Raw genomic sequence first — 21,019 nt, 5'->3', positions numbered from 1 at the left:
GTTTCCCTCTAAAAACAGAGATGGAAAAAAGGTTTCAGCTGCCCTGACATGATCTGCAAGCTCCCGCATCGGGAAGCGGTCTCATGTAGCGGTATGATTACCATTTTATGACAGTTTATAATTCCAACAGACTAATCAGGAACGACTGGTTTGTTGGGATGCCCTGGTAGCTCATAAACAGGAGCTATATTCTTCAATGCAGCGTTCATGGGTTGGAGTCCGACCCACGCCATTTACTGCAGGTCATTCCCCCACTCTTCTATACATGTTTCCTGTCTCTCTCTCTCTTTCTCTCCACTGTCCTATAAAATAAAATAAAAAATATTTAAAAAAAAGTGGCTGGTTTGTCAGTGTAAGTTTAGAGGAAACCTCCAACCGCCTCAGCAAAACTCAGCCAGAAGCCAAACACTTTGCAGACAAAAATCAGCTGAAATTATTAAATCAGTACTTCCTCTTTCATTCTGCTGCTAGAATATCTCATCTGTTTCATCATTTGTAGTTATATTTACTGTTGGCATTAGTTTAATTACCTGATTCTATCTTCCTCAGCTTTTAAATGTTCTGTGGTCCATGCATGGAAAGCACTTTGTAACTTTTTTTTTTTTTTTAGAACAGTGTTGTACAAATCGAGTTTATTAAAACGATTACAAACCAAAGCTTGGTTCTTGTGCTACGTGACGGAGCAGCTGAGGGGAGGTCTGGCTGGAGGGGTTCATCAGATGGACCTGATACCAGCTCCTTTCATTTACAGCCAACAAAAACTTAGAAAGCACGGTTTAATCAGCTGGTATTTGCCTCCAAGGAAGGGCAGATGCCACCAGAGTCAGAACTACAAATCATCAGTCTGTCTGCTATTTTCTCCCAGAGATAACCACATTAATCACTGTGGTCCGAGGCAGTGAGGTCTGGATGCAGAGGACACAAAACTGCATAAAGGCTGAACTCATGCAACAAGATCATGACTGGAAATGTGGTGGTGGTGAGCTGGTGTGGGTCTACTGGATGTACAGTACATGACTGGATAGTTAGAGCCAAAGCTGTGAATCAGATGAGAGCAGCCTCTAACCAATCAACAAGCAGAGATTCTATGACCGAACATCTCATAACACAGAAAGACAAATGGGTCCAGAAACAACTGTTTCAGTCAGTTTCGGTCATCCATGTTGTTCCGTGGTTAATTCACACCCACGCTTCCTTTAATTCCTCCTACCTCACTTCCTGTTTAGGGTTCACAGGGTCTTCTCTTCTGTATGTCTGCAGACAAAAGAATGGCTATTTGACTGCACAAAAGAAGAGATTTCCAACATATGCATCTTGTTTCGGCACACTCCAGGGAGGAGGGCCATTCCTGAGTCTTTGCTTTCCAAGAAAAGAAGTGGCTCAGATGGAAAAGCCATTAGTGGGATGAGTGGTTGGGAAAAGGTGAAAGGCCTCAATCTGTTGCAAAGTCAGTCTGATCCCAGAGGATACTGAGAAGTTCCACTATAGAGCATATTTCCTGTTTGAAAAGCTGCTTTAATGCACCAACTTTCTTGATTCTACATGTTAAAGTGCACCTCTCTCTCTGTAGGAAGTAAGTCCTTATGAACAGCAACGGAGAAACAACAAGGATTCTGCAGGAATGATACAGTTGAAGCATCACTGCAGAGTTAAGCTGTGTTCTCTGGCTCTTTGTTTGTGTCCACCTGTGTCTCCTGCTGTGGACTCTACTGACTTCACAGATCAATATCCGTTTCTTTTGGACCTTCCTTCATAGCTAGCTGCTAGCTCTGCCTGCTCTTTGGTGCTGGGTATCTTTTTTTTTCTTTTTTTTCTTGGATTGAAATAGCTGCCTGCTGCAGCTGGAAATGGCCCTGATGAGAGTGGTGAAACTAAACCAGAACAGAAAGTTTGCAGGCTTTAAAACGACGTGTAGTGCTGTAGGCACAGCAGATCACAGCGATAATTCTCTGTAATTAACATTCACATTACACACAGTCATCTGATCCACGCCTCATTTTGTAGCTTTAACACACAAACATGCAGATAAACAGGCTAAAGGAGCATCTGTTGTTGTTTTAACTGGTGATTGGTGCAGCTTTAAAAGCAGGCCGATACAGACAGACATCTGAATGCTTCTTATTACCTTAAATATAAGTTGTTGTTGATTTTCAAACTAAAAAAGAAAGCATGGTGAACCTCTTCATAGCCCTTAGCTCTGCTCAGTCCTGCAGACAGCTGACTGGAAACACATGAGAATATTTCCAACAGAATCACAAATAAATCTCAGCATTCAGACTTTGTTCAACCAAAAAAAACAGTCAGACTTGCAGCTGCAGCCAGTTTGCACTGAAGTGATTTAATGGCAGCTTTTCCAGTGACCACAGAACACAGATATATTCAAAAACTACAACTGGAGAAAAAGATATGAATCACATGAATGCAGGAGACCCTCCATTAGGTCTGAAGCTTCTTACAGGCAGAAGAACGCATCGATTTAAAAGTAAAAACAAATGAATCCATGAATCAGACCAACTGAACAACAACGACTGTCCATTACTTCATCAAAAGCATTATTATGCCTTTTTATTCCTCAAAAAAAGGAAAGACAGCTCAACGCTAATTGTTGATATATTAATGGTTGATGCTGAAGTTTTGGCAAATACCAGATATTCCCCAAAACTTATATGAATTAATATTACAAACAAGAAAACGGATGCTCCGTTTTTCTATCATTTCTGATGGATAAGTTCTTTGTAGTAGGATCACAATCAGCTGATGTAGTGTTCACTGGTTGTCATGGTTACAGTGATGCTATCTGGCAATGATACAGAAATCTTTAACTAATCCATGGATCCAGTCTATAAGCTGCATCACTGCCAGAATTGAAAAGTATAGTATTATCTATTGTAAATAAATACAAAAAGAAAATGCTTCTATAAAAGCTTCTCTTCTCATTCAGTGTCCGTCTGCGGCTACAGGGGAGCAGCTCAGGAGAGGTCTTTATTTCACAAGAAGTGAGTTTCTGTGAAGACGTGATGATCAGGTAAACCTCCTCCTGAGAGGAGCTGAATGCTGACAGACCAGCATACTGTAGCTGTACCACAAGTATAAATCAATAAACCAGCAGAATGGGCTGTAAAGCTGCTGCACAGAAACATTTATCAGAAGCTCGCCAATATTCCTGAACTCTAACCGCCACAAGCTTTCACTTTAAAGTCTGGCAGGTCTTACTAATCATGTCTTAAAGAAGCTTCCTTCCATCCTTTAACAGCTACCAAATGATTGCTTTGTGATAAAGCTTCACTGGGAGAGATGGGGGTAAAATCCTCATGGCTTCAGCAGTCTGACTTATCCACATTAACTGTGGGGTTTACAAAGTTACTTCATGGTTTTTGTTTTATGTCGATCCAGTGAAGAAGGAAAATATGCAGTTTTAGTTTAGAATCCTGTTGCTCTACATTCACCATCAACCATCACACAGAAACACATAAAATGTTGAAGTGAACCCTTCAGCTGGAGATAAAACCCTCTCAGTCTAGAAGCCTGTTGGTTTCACTCCTAAAATCAAATGTTCTTTCTTTGTTCTTCTGGTGTTGCTCTGCAGGTTCCTTCTAGCTAGTTAATGAGAAACAGTGATGGTCAGAGACTTTATCACTCCTCATGAATCACATCTGATAAAATGTCAACATCCAAAGCAGGAAATCTCCAGTGAGGAACTAAAACATGAGGGATGCTGATGGAGTGGATCAGAGGTTATCTGGGGGCAGGTCTGGGTCCTGGATGTACGGTAGTTAACCAACAGTTCGTCTTTACTCCACATTCAAAGAGAACTTGGAGGTGCAGAGACCTTGGTGGCTTTGACAAGGACCAGACCATCCTGACCAGATGACACGGAGCTGCTGAGGACCCAGGAGGACTGAATCCTGGACCAGGACAGGCTGGTGGCTGCTGACGTCCAACAGCTTATCATGACGTTTGGTATTCAGCTACCTTATCTTACCCACAGTCATCTGTGACTACCTGAGGATGAGTGAATGCAGCCCATAGCGCAGCATGGTTACTATGGTAACCCTTCTACAGCTCACAGTGAAGTAAAGACAGAGCCCAGAAACATGTGGTTCCAATAGACGGTAAACTCCAGCCAGCAGAAGTCACCTCACATCCACCACAAACCCTGAGACCTGCTTCATATGGAGGGAAGGAAGCAGTGACACGTCTCCTGAAGAACATTTAGGCGGTCTAGACGTCTTATTACTATATGGACTTCAAGAAATGAAAACGTGTCTAATTAATACACAGTTTTCCCAGAGAATTCCACCAGCTGTGCAGCAAAGTGAAGATTATGTGTTTTTACGGTTTTCAGAATGCTGTGAGCAGTTCCTCCTTTAAAACCCATCAGAAGAGATCCTTTGTTACTAAACTGGAAACAGATGCTTCACAGACTCATGACAACAGAGCTAAACCGCAGTGTAAATTACAAAGACAATGATTGAATGGAAATTAAACATTTTAATATGGTATGAAAGCTGAAGGGGAAAATAAGGCACTCTGGGGAGTGACTGCTGGGGACAAGGTCTGACTGGTGGGAAGAAACTTCTCAGACAAGCAAAGTAAATCAGAACTGTTTGAGCTGAAAACGTCTGCAGTGTGCCAGTGAATACACCACATTTAAACTAGTTCACCAACATTCAGAGAAGAATTTACACTACTGTTGTGTTTCCTGTGTAGACAGGACACCTACTGAAGGCTTCTAGGTCCCGTTTGTGCACACACAGCTGGTACTGGACACTAAACAGAGTAAAAACAGGGAACATTAGCTGGAATAAACGCCATGAAACACAAACAGCAGGTGCTGGTTGTAAAAAATCTTTTGATTGTAATTAATCACACATTTAATCATTTCTTCATCTACTAGGAGACATAAAAAGTAAATCTGCTGTACTCTTTTTGTTTGGGGGATTCTAAGTCAGGAGGGTTTTGGTGTTCCTAAGCTGTTTCTAATACTCCTGAAGTAGAATATTTGGGAACTGTAAATATCATTGTGTTCTACAAAAGTACTGCAAGCACCACTAATAAGTAGCATCACATTAACATTTGGAGCGGCAGAGGAACGTTAGCTAGAGGTCTTCTGTGTAAGAGGCTATTCATCTGGTTTACCATGTCTGTGACTTTTATTAGAAATGTTTCCTCTGACAGGTGTCTGGGCTCACTCAGTCAGTCTGGAGGGTCAGAGGAGCATCACCAGCAGCCTGATGAGGTGGTTTGGACATCTGTCTACCAGGAGCCAGCCAGATGAGCTGTTTCAGGTGTGTTCAACCAGGATGAGACCCTGGGCCAGACTCAGGACACTCTGGAGATCACGTCTCTCAGCTCCTGAGGAAAACATCAGTAACCCCCTGAAGAGCTGGAAGAGGAGGTGGTGGTGGAGAGGAAAGTTTGGGAAACTGCTTAAGGTGCTTTTCCACCTACTCTACTCGGTTTAGGTGGTTTTCAATTACAGTTCAGCACCACCTCAAAGTGGGTGGAGTCACAAAACACTCACGCCCTCCAACATGGTCTCTGATAATCCAGCGGTGGAGTCCAGGTCACTCTCCCTCCTGTTGATCGCGGTCGGTGCTGTAAATGAACCACTTCCAACACCGCTGTGGTCCTTGATGGACCGATTTTCAGCTTCTCCCTTCACTGCTTCATCATCCTGCTGTATCCGTGGCCGGCCAGCTGCTCTGAGACCTCCTGATAAACTTCCTGGTTGTGAGTCGCACCGTCCAGCTCCCTCTGGATACTTTGGTCCGCCCCCAAAGACAGAGACGTCTCCACCTCTTCATTCGTCTACAGTACAGGTCTGGTGTGTCGTCACTCCCTGTCCAATCAGAGGCCTGCACTCTGTAGACGTCACATTATCGGCTCCAATCAGCTCTCTGGGAACCCCGGCCCAGTAGGAACTAAAACAGTAGCTGGTACCAGGAACTACGTCCTGATGGAAAACCTCACAAACCCAGCAGAGTGGAGCCGAGTAGGTGGAGGTGGAAAAGCTCCATCAGTCAGCTGCTCTGTAGACCTGGACTAGGATAGGCAGTGGATAATGGAGGATGGGTTCATTAGCATAAAACAACTTTCTAATGTCATTTATTGTTATTGATGCTCGAGGACGTGTTGTGTTTCTATTGATAGAGAGCTGTGCAGGTCTGATTTTGTAGTTTGGTCTGTTTTAAGGTATCCACAAAGTCTAGCTGAAAGGTGACCGTGCTAACTACTCATCCCACTGTGCAGTCAATGACTGCTCCAATGTGTTGATTTATTTTACTAAACACTGGTGGAAAATGCTAGATATTCTCTGATAGCATGAGTATCTGTTCCAAATATTTATCCAAAAGTTGTCATCCGATAAAACAAAAACTGTCGAGTTCATGTGAGGCTGATGGGGGCGCCGTTAGCTTCAAAACTCCAACACTCTGGTCATAAACCAACCCACGTGTAACAGTTTGACCTGATGCTGGCACCAAATGAAAAGTCGGGGTATCATCAACGTTATTACAGATGTTCAGACACCTGAACAGTGCATGAACATCTGTACAAAACGTTGTTAAGACATTGCACTCAAAACTCTGAAGGTGACCTGCTGGAGGAAGAGGATAACTGAAGTCAGAAGGCCTCGTCCTCTGGGGATCATTAATGTCTGTACCAAAGGAGAGCTGCTGAGCTGTTCCCATCTGGACCAAAGTGTAACCACGTCACACAGCGTTCATCAGCAGATGGACTTCTGCTCTTTGTTTGTCTGGTTTTTATGACAGCAAAAGACTTTAAGCAAACATTGAACTGGGACCATTTCAACAAAAGAAGAAGGTTTAAAATGTACAACTGAAAACATGATTTAGTCTGACTTCAGGTCTGACAACAGCGGGTTTTTCTGTCACCACTTCTGAGATCCTTGATGACTAAGAAGGGAAAGAAGAACAGCTGCCAGACAGTTTAAATGGCTGCATGCCTCTTCAACAACAACAGAATACCAAATGCAGCAAATATGTGGCACATGACTGGAAAGGAGAAACATCAAAAGTCAGTCAGAATAGCCAAAGACGTTACTTCTGTTGACACGGACGGATGTTTGTCAGCCTCAGACTGGATTCTGTATGTCAAAACACAGCAAACCCACGTTTCTTTAACATGAAATCAGTTTCTCTGTAAAAGCAGGCCCTGCTGGCTGAAACCCTCATTTTAGAATCTCCAGAGGCTAAACATCCGCCTGCTGTGGGAATGTGATGCCTCAGGGTGAAAACGGAAACATCTAGCTGCGATGTGAGCGCCATAATGAAACCGCTCAAATCATTCTGAGGCCGACACAGAGCAGCCGTGGATTAATCCACAGTGCAAACATGCTGAAGGGCTGACAAGGCAATCTATGGCACCAGGCCGCTGCATGGTTGGAGGTTTAGTGTGAGGAAAGTGGAAGATGTGACCTTAAGGCCTCAGAGGGAAAAGATGACTGGAAAGAGGAAAATGGGAGCTGTAAACTCTGCTTGGGGTGACTTCATAGATACTTGTAATCCCCTTAGAGAGGCAGAGGAGGCAAAGCTGCAGCAAAAGAAGAAAAAAATTCAACTACTGGGAACAGCTTTGGTTCTATTAATCCCCTCCTGTGCTGCTACAAATCCCACAGAAGATGTTCTAGAACAGGAGAGCAGACTAGCAGAGAACTAGAAGGAGGCAGCGTGGCCTCCAGGACCTCCTTCCACCACAGGGAGCTACATGTTGGGATGGATTTCACTCATCAATAACAGAACAAGAAGCCCTTTTCAGAGCAGGGATAATAAACAATGCTGTTTCATTTGTCTGTAAATGTGACAGAATTCTGTCAGTTGTAAGGTCATGTTCCTCACAGCTGTATTCTAACCTGCATGTCCATCCATTACTACTCCTCCATGAACACGGTCCTGTTTTGCTGCAGTTCATCACACAGCCATTAATCATTTGGTCAGCATCCCCACAGCGAGCAGTGGTCCCAGTTCATAAACCTGAATATAAATAGTACCAACCAAAGGCAAAGTAAACTAATTGAGGTGTTTTCTCCTGTTACATTCATTCTGTCATTGATTAATGTGTTAAAGAACATGAACAGTCCCCATATGAACGTCCTGCAGCCCAGGTGGTGAAATCACAACTTTAAAAACATTATTATAACCTCTTCTGACTTTTTAAAAAGCTTTCAATGATTTTTAAGTAAACACATTTGCACCAAATTACATCTGTGCACCCTCTCAGGTGTGTCCTCCTGAGTCATTTGACATTTACTCTGAGTATTCCTCCTCAGACGTTTCTGACTGCTGTGTTTGTCCCTTTAAACCAGGATCTGACTGCATCTCTGTTCATCTGACTGGGATTAATGAGGCAGCACTCAGTGGATGCTGCCAAACATCACATTTCATCAAGCCTGGGATTTCTTAATGTTGAAAATGGTTTAAAATGGATGAAATGCACGTGCTCGATGACAGGTCAGACCTCAGAATTCTTCTCATATAAGCCTTAGTGCAGAGGACTTCCTCAAAGCCAGGAACACACAAAGAGCAGAGAGATGCGGTGGTAAATGTTCCAGAGACAGACTGAACACTGGCTCCCACTGTGTGCTGTTTACTGACTGAAACACAAAGCTAAATATACCGCCGCTGGAATCCACCAGCCACAAGAGGAAAATTCATGGAATGACATGTTTGTTTTCTGCAAGTACGCTAAAAAAAAAAACCTTTCAGTGCACAAACTGGGAACACCTCCTTTTGTGTTTCAACAACGTAAAAAGACAATCTCAGCACGCGTGTAAAGGTCCATGATCCCCTCTGTCTGAGCATTTCCTCTGCGGTGGTTCAGCTGTGCCCCTGTACTCAGCTCAAATCACCTGAGAAGTGCCTCAGCTTACAGCCCACTAATCATCCACACCACAGAACCCCAGCGACATGTCGTCATGGCTGTACACCCCACAGTGAGGCTGCCTGGTGAGTCGCCACGATAAGGACCGGTCCGGCCGCCCGGTCCGGCTGTGTCCCAGAGCGGAGCACCGGGTTGTAGAGCTTCACATGCTGGGGATCACGTGACTTCTTTCAGTGAATGGAAAAGCTGAGTCAGATCTTCTTCTTTCGAGCTGCTATCCCAGCCTGACTCCAGACGTCTAGACCTCTCCAGCCGCTCCCTGGAGAATCATAATCTCTACCTTTGGTCTCTGTAAACCTCAGTACAGGAAGTCAGCTTTAAAGAGAAGTGATCTCATGCTTCAAAGTTCTGGTAGAAGCTACTGTGCACACGACTGTTCAAAAGTTTGAGGTCATCCAGACATTTCCATGTTTTCCATAAATGTCAGGGCTCCTTCCTCACCCCCCACCCCACCTGACTCCCATTACATTTTTCCCATCTGTCTATCCCTCTTTCTCCTCCCTCCTACACTCTATTGCTCCTCTCTCCTCTTCTCTCTGCTTCTCTCTGCTGCTCCTCACACATCTTTGTTTACGTCCTTGTACCGGCCGGCAAACCAAAGCACCGGCGCACGTATGTGACGTAATCGCGTACACGACGTGGTCAGATCTCGGCAAAGTTTTGCGTTTTGCTGTTTAGACGGAAATGTAACGGCGGAGCGTTTTCTACTTTTCCACTCTGGAGGCTGGTTTCAAATTTTTGCACTTTCAAGCCCCCAAAATGCCGTCCTCGTATAAACGGTAGGGTGTTTTGTTGAAATATTTTGACGTTTTTACCTACAAGTGTCCTCGTGTAAACGGCCCCTAAAACTCCCACTTTTATCCATGTGCTAACATAACTGTACAAGGGTTTTCTAACCATCAATGAGCCTTTGAACACCACTAGCTAACACAATGTAGCATTAGAACACAGGAGTGATGGTTGCTGGAAATGTTCCTCTGTACCCCTATGGAGATATTCCATTAAAAATCAGCTGTTTACAACTAGAATAGTCATTTACCACATTAACAATGTCTGCACTGGATTTATCATTCATTTAGTGTGATCTTCATTGAAAAAAAATCCTTTTCTTTCAGAAATAAAGACATTCCTAAGTGATCCCAACCTTTTGACCGGTAGTATGCAAAGAAAAAATCTTAAATCTTAATCTGAAGTTGAGTCAGAGCTGATGTCTGTCCCCCTAACACATACCTGGATTTATTTTCCTCTAAGTAGGACCAAAATGTACTGAATGAACATGATGCTGTATTCATGAAATAAATCCAGTTAGAAGTGTTGTTACTTTCTCATAGACTTCTATATAAGCAGACTTACTTTCTATTTTCCTTGAGGTTGTGAAGCATCTAGAAGAATTAGTTTTCATGACATGTTTGATGGAAGTCTTGTCTTTGACTGAGCAGATGGAGTTAACACGAACGAACACACAGACAGCCACACAACTAGACACAAGGAAAGGTTTTCTGTGGTTTGTGCAACAAGGAAGCAAGTTTCTGAGCAGGCCAGTTGGCCTTAATAAATCCATACCAGCCATTACTAGACACTCCAGTCTCTGGCCAAACTGACAGCTCTAGAGTGTTGGCATTTTAACGAAGGCTCCAAGTTTTGCTCTAGAAAATAATGTTTGGTTGTGTAATAGCTCTCTATTATTGGTTCCAGAGTGAGACAGTGGAGCAAAGCTACATCTTTCAAAGCACTAAATAGACTCAACTTCAGTCAAAATCTACTAAAACTCATTCTGCAGGCCTTTTTGGAGCAGATATAATACAGAACAGCACAAACAGAGTTCAAACTCACAACAACAGATGTAGGTTCATCACTAAGTGTGGCCCTCTAGTGTTGACACACTAACAATATCAGCAGTCACAGAGCACATCTGGGAAGCTCAGAGCCTCAGCCAATAGTTTTCTACTCCAGCCAACCTTAACAAACCGTAAATCCTGCCAAAAAGAAAAGCTCCACACAAGATCTGAGGGCATTCTGAAAAAGGCAGACCTTCGTTTTTGCCTCCAAAGCAGCAGAGGAGTGGGTCAGAAGGAGAGTCAGAGGCAGTTCTAGCTCTGGTCTGCAGTTTGCTCATAACGTTGGAATGTGGATGCATGAGGCCTGCAGTGAGCACAAAGATAACACTCTGCTTGTGGAGGCAATTAGCTGGAAGCTTATTGGCCAGAGCGGAACGCGATGCACAGCGGGGTCTTTAAAGGTCCGGCCAGACGACAGTTACTGTATGAGAAACACCCAACAATTACCAGTTTAACTTCACTTTCTCTGACACACTTTCACTACAGGCTGTTTAGAAGGACCGTTATTAAGACACAAAGTCAGGATGGGCTGTTGACTTTATGTACAGAAAAAAAACAGGAAAGTTACTGTTTTAGGAATACAACTGTCTGATGCTCTCAGCCTGGAGCAGGTTTAATAAGTCTATAAGGAAACCGTTCTTGAACTCAGCTTAGTGTTGACCAGTTTGGGTGTTTTCCATGCAGGGACCATCTAACAAAAGATGCTGGGAAATGTGGGATACACAAGATGCAGTGTTTAGTGTTCAATTTGCCTGTAAGTCAGTCTTAACCTTTAGCTTAGATTTTTTTACTCCTCCTCAAACTTTTTATGTGATTTTCTGTCCTTTTCTTAATGTTCTGAGTTTGTTGTGCATGTTCAGATCTGTAGAGGTTGAGACAGATGCATCTAAACATGCTTCCTGTAGATGTTAGAACCTCACCTTCCCATCGAACTGACTTTCTGTGAACAAACTGATCCATCCATCCATCCATCCATCATCCATCCTCTATACACCGCTTTGTCCTCACTAGGGTCATGGGGGGTGCTGGAGTCTATCCCAGCTGACTGGGGTGAAGGCAGGGGACACCCTGGACAGGTCACCAGTCTGTCACAGGGCTAACAAACTGATCCATAGTGTTTAAACACTAGCTGGTTGTTGGTGTTCTTCTTTCCCGTACCGGATACGGGCTTCAACATGTACAGAGTTCACTTCTGTAGCCTCCAGAGATAAGCCCAGTCTGTCAGGTTTCTAGAAGCCGTCCAATCAGAACACAGTCTGGTCATCAGGAGAGGCGGGTTAATTATGTTACAATTATGACCGCATGCTTCTAGCAACACCTGACAACTTTCTGAGCCTTCAGCTACTTTTAGCTGAAATTAGTGAGCAATAAACAGAGTCAGGTCATGGCTGGTAATAAGGGTGTGGTCCTACATGTTACCTGAATGTACACATTAAAGCTCGTGTCCGGAGTTTGAATCGCAGCGTCTCCCAAAACACTGTTGGTCCCTCCCTCTGATTTCCTTTATTTGTGCACGCGTGCAGTACATGAGAGAAGTGCCCGGAGTGCTGCAGCATCTCGCCTGTTTTGCTGTTTTCCACTCTTCTACATTTAGTACATTTAGTAAATAATAAAGGAATTACGTTAGAATGCTGTATTGACTCTAACTTGTCCTAATACCAAAATAACATGAATCTGCTAGGACGAACGAGTAAAGTTTCAATATGTGATTACACTCGTGTATCCCTCTGGATGACGTTGTTTATCAGACTTAGTGCATTTACGCGTGTATATGTGTTACATTGTTTATTTATTTCTATCTAGAGTTCAGAATTGCATGACTCCTCTGATGAAGAGTATGTCCCAGACGCCCCAACATCTTCCTCCAGAGGTCGGGCATCTAAACGAAGCCGTCAGGCGGGCTATGGAGGCCGTGGTCGGGGAGCGACGCGAGCACCCCGAGCCAAAAAACGTCCTGCAGTCTCTTGGCCTGACAAGCCGTGGGATCGGTAACTTTTCTGGAAGCTGCTGATCCCTGATGCTCTCTCCTCCACAAGCAAAACAAATGTGCGCGCGGTTGCGTAGTGCGTAGCTCGCCCACCTCTGCATGGGCTTGCTTGCTGTGCGCGTAACCGTTGATTGACAGCATGACAAAGCTGAAGCTCGAACTTGATTGGTCGGCAGCGACCGGCGCTTTTTGGAATAACATGGGGGTCTATGAGAGGAAGGCGGAGCTCAGGAATACATTTTCATATCGCGTCATACTAACTTTATATTATAGTATCGAACTAGACTAACACATTTAAGCTTTGTTAAACAATGATACATAGATTGAAAACAAACGGAAACTCCGGACACGAGCTTTAATGCTTCCTTTGGATCAGTGCAGCATCCATAACAGAAATGAATAATGTGCTCACCATTTGAACATCTCAGGAACATAAAGCCGACTTCAGACATCCACCTCCTTTCTTAAAGGGATGATAGATTATAAAAACAGAGGCTTTGCATAAAAACAGCACTTTTACTAGTTTGGATCCTTTTCTGTAACACTTTCAACATGACTCCAGTTAAATGCAGAGGTCAGTGTGTACGGATGCAGCTGGAGGAGAAACTTCTCATGTCAGTCTGTAAATAAGAGTTGTGTAAATCCTCTCACAATGTCAGCAGAGCAGAATGAACAACTAAATTCCCAGCTACACCCTCCACAGTCCCACAGCAGAATGGGAAAACCCACTAAAAGCTTCACACAGACACCACATCTCCACTGCTCTCACTCTGTTTGTGTCAGACATTATCAAACAGTCAGGATAACTATCTGATAAATGATAAAATAACTAAAATAAAAACACATTACAAGATTCAGTGTGTAAACAGGAAGTGATACTGCCTCACCTTCAAGCTACTAATACCTGTTGGGTATCTGCAGAGTCAACATGTGTTTTTTAGACTTTCCATGAAGCACATACAGTAACTGTTTCACTATTAGCAGTAAGGATGTGACTGTGATTACCTGCAGTTATTTATCATTAAATCTGTCTGAGTACTTTCTCTGGTGCACCAATAAATGCTGTTGTGTACTACAGTGTCCTGGACCCTGATAAATGGTATTAAATACTCTACAGTTCTACCAGACATTTGTGGTTAAACGCTCTCCCAACCATCCCACCGGTAGTTTAGCATCAACACTAAACATCAGCACTAAATGAAAAAGATGCTGTGAAAACCAAAGCGGCTCAAAGTTTTAGGGTTTCTGCAGTCTTACCTCTACATGGTTGGGCAACGTGTTGATGAATTTAAATCCCGGGATTCTCTTGTCGCTGCACACCACGCCCACATCTTCACTGTGTTTGCAGTCGGAAACGCCGATCCCGTTGGACGGACACAGCGCTAAGGTCTTCTCTTTGCCGGTGCAGTGGAGATTGTCGAACCAGATGGGTCCTGACAAGGCAAAAGAAAGACTCAGCAGTGCTTCCATGGCGAGACATTTTTCCTTTTAGTAGTGGAAACAAAGGAAAAGAGATTTTTCTGAAGCTTAGGCTGCTTTTTCCAAAATCTGTGGAACATTCATCTTAAAACATTTTCCAGTTACTACTGAGGTACATAAACTGATGATCAAGCACAGGAGTTACACCACAATGTCGTCATCTGGTTTTATTGTAGGCCTAGTTTACTGCCTGCTGCTCAAAGGAAAATGATGGAGCTACCTTCTCCTTTCCCGTATTTTGAAGATGGTGACCATGAGACGGCCTCCAGGTAGCCCAGCTCCCGACACACCACCTGAGCAGCGTGGATGCTGAAGTCGTCATCACAGACCGTCCCCCACTCTCCGTTGTAGAAGACCTCCACCCGGCCCTCGTTGTGCTTCCTCTTATCTCCAGCCAGGCGGAGCTGAATCCTGGGCGTGTCTGGGGCCAGCTGGGGAGCCGTGTAGTGTTCCTGTTCCGGGTCAGGGTAGCCGGGTGGGTAGCCCAGGTGCTCATACTGGGCGTGGCCTAGCTTTAGTAGCACCAATACGAAGACAGCGCAGCAGGGCAGCATTTTCAATGGAACTGATGAAAAGACAAAAAGAGAAGAGAAATTAAGAAATTAAGATCCCCTGGCAGCACCCTGATATTTGTTGTTCATTTCTGTGTAATCCAACTGAAGGAAGACCAATGGATGAAATGCTGTAAGAGGCACTCCACTGATTTTATACATAAAAGTCATTTCACAGTCTGAGAACCACTCATCAGTCCACAGGGTCACCTCCAGTTTTATAACAGCACGTCTACTCCACACACTAGGAAAGGAGTATTTGACAATATAGGAAATGAGCGTTTAGTTTTTTTTAGCCATTCTGGGGATAGAAGTCAGCACATCTCAGCTCCTGCTGTTTTCAAAACAACTTCATGAAGTGCAGTTCTTCATTGTTGACATCTCTAAGCAGCTGACTTCACATGTGGTTCAATTTGGGTTAAACCTGCAGCAAACATCCATCCATCCATCAATCATCCATCCATCCATCCATCATCCATCCATCCCTCCATCATCCATCCATTATCTATCATCCATCCATTAACCCATCCATCCATCATCCATCCATTATCTATCATCCATCCATCCATCCATCCATCCTCCATCCATCTATCCATCATCCATCCATCTGTGATCCATTAATCCATCTATCCATCCATCATCCATCATTCATCCATCCATCATCCATCCATTAACGCATCTATCCATCATCCATCCACCACCCATTAATCAATCCATCCATCCATCATCCATCCATCCATCCAGCATCCATTCATCATCCATCCATCCATCCATCCATCATCCATCCATCCATCCATCCATCAATTAATTCTCATTAGGGTCATGGGGGGGTGGAGTCTATTCCAGCTGACTGAGGGTGAAGGCAGGAGACACCTGGACAGGTAACAGTCTGTCACAGGGCTACACATAGAGACAAACAATCACACTCACATTCACACCTACAGACAGTTTAGAATCACCAGTTAACCTCAGCATGTTTGTGGACTGTGGGAGGAAGCTGGAGAACCTGGAGAAAAGCCACACATGTACAGGAGAACATGGAGACTCCATGCAGGAAGATCCAGGAAGGAACCGGGACACGAACCGGGATCTTCTAGCTGTGAGGCAATGATGGATGGATGGATGGATGGATGGATGGATACTTTATTAATCCTGAGGTAAATTCAAGAAATTCAAAGCGACAGTGCTAACCACTGATCACTGTGCAGGCCCGTGCAGCAAACACTCTTTCTACTGATAATGGAACAACAGCGTGTGATGTTACAGAGATCTACAGAGAGCATTCACCCTTCAGTGTTTTGGAGCATTTTAGTATCTCTCAGCCCATAGTTTTGATTCTACATTCGACAAATTTATTTATTTGGGTGAGCTTAACCTCCAGTAGAAACAGAAAAAATACATTTTTACACAAAAGCTTGGACAAACCCACTGTGCACTACTGGACCATTTCCAACTCATGACAAAGTCAGCATTTAGCTCTGAGTCAACCGTTTCCTTACAGAGTTAGCAGGGACCAAAAGCAAAGCTAAAAGGTAGGCGTCACTGGACTTCTCTCAAGATAAATACTGTTCCTTCATGCCTGCTAACTGTGAAAAACAAAACAGCTTGCCAACGTATTCACACAACTTTGTGACGTCAGTTAATACTTAGTTTACAGCTGCTTTCATTGCCCCAAGTGGCCAAAATACTTTAATGCCACTGATCAGGGCTCTTCCCTCATCAGTGATCGCTTATTCTGCAGTTGGGTAAAAAAGCTTTTCCTGAACAAGTGGTAGTCAATAAAAGATGTCTTACTTTCTATGCTGCAGAGAACTTTCCACAGGACAGAGAAACTCCCTTTATGTTCGTTAAAACAGGAAAGAGAATCTTTATACAGCTGAGGACTGGTTCAATTATCATTCTGACATTAGTAGGAGGAATTAAGTAGGTACAACTATTCCCTGATCACCCAGCTGTTTGGTTTGAGTGAAGCAGCCTGAACCAGATACCTGCCCTGATATAACACCAAGCTCCTCCAGAAACATCCTGGTAGATCCGACCACTGCTCCCACTAACCTCTGAACAGGAGCAATATTTCATAATTCCAGTACTGATGAAACCAAAGGTTCACGAAGCGACAAAACTCAAATACTTTCATGCAACTGGGATCACTGCGGCTCCACACACACTAGTGGAATGTGAAAACCTGGAAATCTTGTGCTTTTGTGTAGAAACATCTGGCAGGATGCGGATGATCCATCAGCGGCTGGATTTCTACTCTCCTCGCTGTGTAACGTGGCAGCAGTTACACAAGCTAGAACCAACACACACTCCACAATGAGCAGATGGAATGAAGCCTCTGGGTCTGTTTCCGACTGTCAGTCCAGACAGAAACCAGTCAGAGAGGAGAGGCTCAGCTAAGGGAATCATCGAAAAGTGAAGAGGGCTTTACAGCGACTCACGCGCTCGCGTTCTGCAACTGAAGCTCTTTCCTGTTCAGAGAGGATAAGGGGCGGACGAAGCTGCAGCCACATCTGATCACACAGAGCAACAGATCCAGGATCAGATCCTTAGCCTTACAGACAAACCACAGAAGCAGCAGCTCCACTGAACCACAAACACTGGCATTTCTGGACCAAAGACATCCAGCTTCCAGGACATTTTCAGACTGTATGTGGGTGGACCTCTCTTTAAAGACTCTTAATGTCAGGAGCATCGTGCTGGGAGGAAGGCCTTTTAGTTCCATATCTACGTCCTGCTTCCAGCTCCATGTCAGACTCCTGAGTCCCACCTGCTGCTGGAAGGGATCCCTGCATCGGCTAAAGGTCAAAATGTCACTTCATAAGAATGTCAACTGCTCCTCATGGCCTTTTCTAACGCACACGTCTGTTCCACTACTCACCCTTTAACACATTTCTGAAGTCATTCTAGAAACACAAAGGGCCGGACTCAGAAGAAACCCTGAATGTGAGCATTTTAAACAACATTACACAGCTTTGATTCTCATTTTAATTTTGAACTTCTTCAAGGATGAAGCTACTGGATATTTTCCAGATAAATGGAACCATTGTTTAGACAATGAAATGCCAGGAAGGAAAAAAAACAAAAAACCTCATGTTATGAAACCCAGAAACACAGCAAATCCTCCCAATGGAGAGGCTGCATTAACTGACTCCTTGTTTTAACTCTATTCTTATGCATAAAAAGCTTAAAATGTAAAGCACAGTACAGGCAGGATCAAATAAGAAAAGAACTGAGAAGCTAGCTCATGTTTCCAGAGAAAAGACTCAGCATGTTTCCAATGGAAGACTGAAGTCTGAAAACCAAAGCAGAGACTCTCCTGCAGCATCATCACGGTAATCTCCTTCAGTCAGCAGGTCTCAGTAAACAGCCTGAACTCCGCTCCATGCCTGGCTGGACTCAGTAACGAGCTGCAGCTGGACTTACTTTGGTTCCTCCGTCCGTCCTGAAGCTGCAGCAGCAGGAACCAGCAGTCCTCTCAGCACACCAGCCTCCACTCAGCTGCTCCAAACTTTCACTCCTTCTGCTCTGGAAGGACCTGGTCCCTCCCACTCCACTCCCACTCCACTCCCAATCCCTATGAGCTCACACGGCCCGTAGACTGGAGGATTTATTATGGGATGGCCCAGGAAAGAGAATCGCTTCCAGCCTGAACGTACAGCTATGTGCTGCTTTCAAAGACTGTCGGAAATGTGTGGTTTAAGCTTTGTCCTACTCTACAGGCCAGAAGTTTGGAAGCAACTTAACGTATCTGTTCACAATGCCTTTCTTAGAACTCAGGATGAATTCTACAGATTATGGGATGCATTTATGGCTCATTCCAGAACTGGAGGACATTTTTACATCCATAATCTATGTAGAAAATCCTAGAACAGGCAGTAGTTGTGTAATAGGTTTTGTCCTGAGACCAAATCTAAACAAAACTAGGAGAAAAGAATGTTTAAAATATATTTTTAAATACCAAATAAGTCTGGAGTTCCCCTGCAATGTCATTTTCCCAAAATAATACAGTTGACCAAACTGTATCTCTAATAAAACAGTTAGAATCTAATTTTTTTTGTTTTATTTATTTTTTTATTGATGTCTCTGTAATTGTGGGAAAATTCTTTAATCAACATAATATTTTAAATAATAAATATAATATATAGGGAACGTGTTCCACATCTTAACAGAACCTGGTGATGATGTTTCTGTCTTTTCTGTCCAGTTTTAGTCGTTTCCATCCTCCATCAGTGTTCCTACAGAATGTGTAGATCAAAGCTATGTCCTCTCTTCTATTTTCCATCTTTTCATCCATTGTCAGCCTTGATTGAATGTCTCTCTCTACCTCATATTATCAGGATCAGACTCATTCTTTGGACTGTTTTCCATCAGTGGTCAGCAGTAACAGCTAGCTAAATATCTAGCTTCTACTGCTGAGAAAAAGCTCACATTAGCATGGATTAGAGTAGGGTTAGCAACAACACAGAAAACATGGAATAAAATGAGACAATCAATACCTATTATTGATCAACATGGAGCAGAACACTGGAAAAGATGAGGCTGATTTTTCAAACATTTTGGAGTCCAGATGTCCTTCAGTTCTGGAATGATCCATTTACTGCATGATCAGATTTTACTTCCACTGATTCGCATAATTTTCCTCCCTTTTCCTTCAGGTGTGTAACAGGGTCAGCGGTGCAGCAGTGGTCGTGGGTTATGTAACGTCAGTGATCAATCCCAGCCAGTATCTTTAGAGACGAACTTTAATGGAGGATGTCAGGAACATACATGCCTAGCATGTGTATTATTTATTTATGCCCCTGCAGATTCCTGAGCACATGACCACACCCCACCTTAGTCACTAATGACTGCGCATCACAGCATGTGCTAACTAGTCCCTCTTATTATAACTTAAACTCATTACATTACAGGTTAAACATTTATGTATCATTGTATTAATATATAACATTCCATATATTGTTTGTATAGTTTTTATGTTTGTTATTGTAATCACATCTGTCTCTAGGTTGTTGTGTGGAACCTTCACTGGGGTCTCCTGTGCCCTACGGACACTTTTAGCCGCCCCACGCCGTCCTATGAATTACTTTTTCCCGCCTTACCTCTCCCCTTTTGTTTGAGACCCTTGAGAGAGGTTAGACAGATTGTGCAGCTGTACTTAGTGTGTTTTTATGTCATGTAAGTTCACTTTCCCAATCTAGTATGGGTTTGCATTATTTAATTTCTGTAGGAGTACAGGGCTTGTAAATTGACAGAAGATCATTTGTGTGTGTTTTTATCGGCTGTCAAGGCTGAAATAAACGGAGATTACCTCCAAACTAAAGTCTGTGTCTCGGTTGAATTAACACAACGCAGAGAAGAGAAGTCACCATAAACATCGATGTTACCAGACAACTGCTGACTAAATCTAAATGAAAGAAAAGAGGGGCTTAATTTTAGGGTTGAGAAGATTTATAAGAGTCACAATTTCAGTGCAAAAGTAAAAAACAAATCTCATGTTGCATTATTCATTTTAGCTCTTTGACTTGTGAGAGTTTGCATACAGAAATCCCAATAAATTTCAAATGTGTCCATATCTTTATAACTACCACAGGAATGTCTGGAAAGAAACAGCCGAGTAAAGAAACAAGACAACAGATTTGTACGTTGAGGAAAGAAGGATCCACTGAAAGAGAAATTACAAAACACTTAATGGTGTCCAACAGAGGAATTCACTACACGCTGAAAAGACTAGAAGAAACTGGAAGTTATGACAGAAAAAGGACTGGAAGAAAGAAGATTCCCACAAAAGCAGAGGATAAACATCTCATTGTCACCAGTAAGAGAGAACAGCACCACAAGTAAGGGAGGAAATCAGCATGACAAGGACAAATACAAACCTCTGACAACTGGGAAAACATGTCTGAGAAAAGCTGGTCTGAAAGGTTGTGAACCTGCACAAAATGAAAAATAAAAAGAACACTACTTTGTCCAAAGAACAACAAAAACAGATTTGAGTGGGGAAAAACCCACAAAAGTAGGATTCATGATGACTGGAAACACGTTCTGATGAAAGCAAGTTTGAACTATTTGGTTCTAATCAGAGTCTATGTCTGCAGACAGACTGGTGAACGTCTGGAAGCACCATGCTAACACCCACAGTAAAGCATGGAGGTGGTAGTATCATGGTATGGGGATGTTCTGCAGGTGACAGAGTAGGGGATTTGTTTGAAGTTCGGGGTATCATGAAGAAGGAGCAGTACCACTCCATCCTCCTGCATCAT

At 43.4% G+C, this 21,019-nt stretch overlaps 1 protein-coding gene across 1 annotated transcript in view; it reads right to left on the bottom strand.

The window, feature by feature from the left end:
• loxl2b (lysyl oxidase-like 2b) overlaps window positions 1-18,316 on the bottom strand; it is a 54,647-nt gene extending 36,331 nt beyond the window's left edge. The window contains exons 1-3 of the mRNA XM_022208907.2: window positions 18,183-18,316; window positions 14,426-14,770; window positions 13,984-14,159 (exon numbers count right to left, since the gene is read on the bottom strand). Coding sequence (XP_022064599.2) covers window positions 13,984-14,159; window positions 14,426-14,759 — 510 coding nt within the window. The 5' untranslated portion in view covers window positions 14,760-14,770; window positions 18,183-18,316. The remainder of the gene's footprint in view (window positions 1-13,983; window positions 14,160-14,425; window positions 14,771-18,182) is intronic.
• Window positions 18,317-21,019: the final 2,703 nt, after the last annotated feature.

Source organism: Acanthochromis polyacanthus, chromosome 7, assembly GCF_021347895.1.
Source record: "Acanthochromis polyacanthus isolate Apoly-LR-REF ecotype Palm Island chromosome 7, KAUST_Apoly_ChrSc, whole genome shotgun sequence".
Classification (NCBI taxonomy): Eukaryota; Metazoa; Chordata; class Actinopteri; family Pomacentridae; genus Acanthochromis; species Acanthochromis polyacanthus.
The sequence above is the reverse complement of the archived record's forward strand: the minus strand, read 5'-3'. Positions and strand labels throughout refer to the sequence as shown.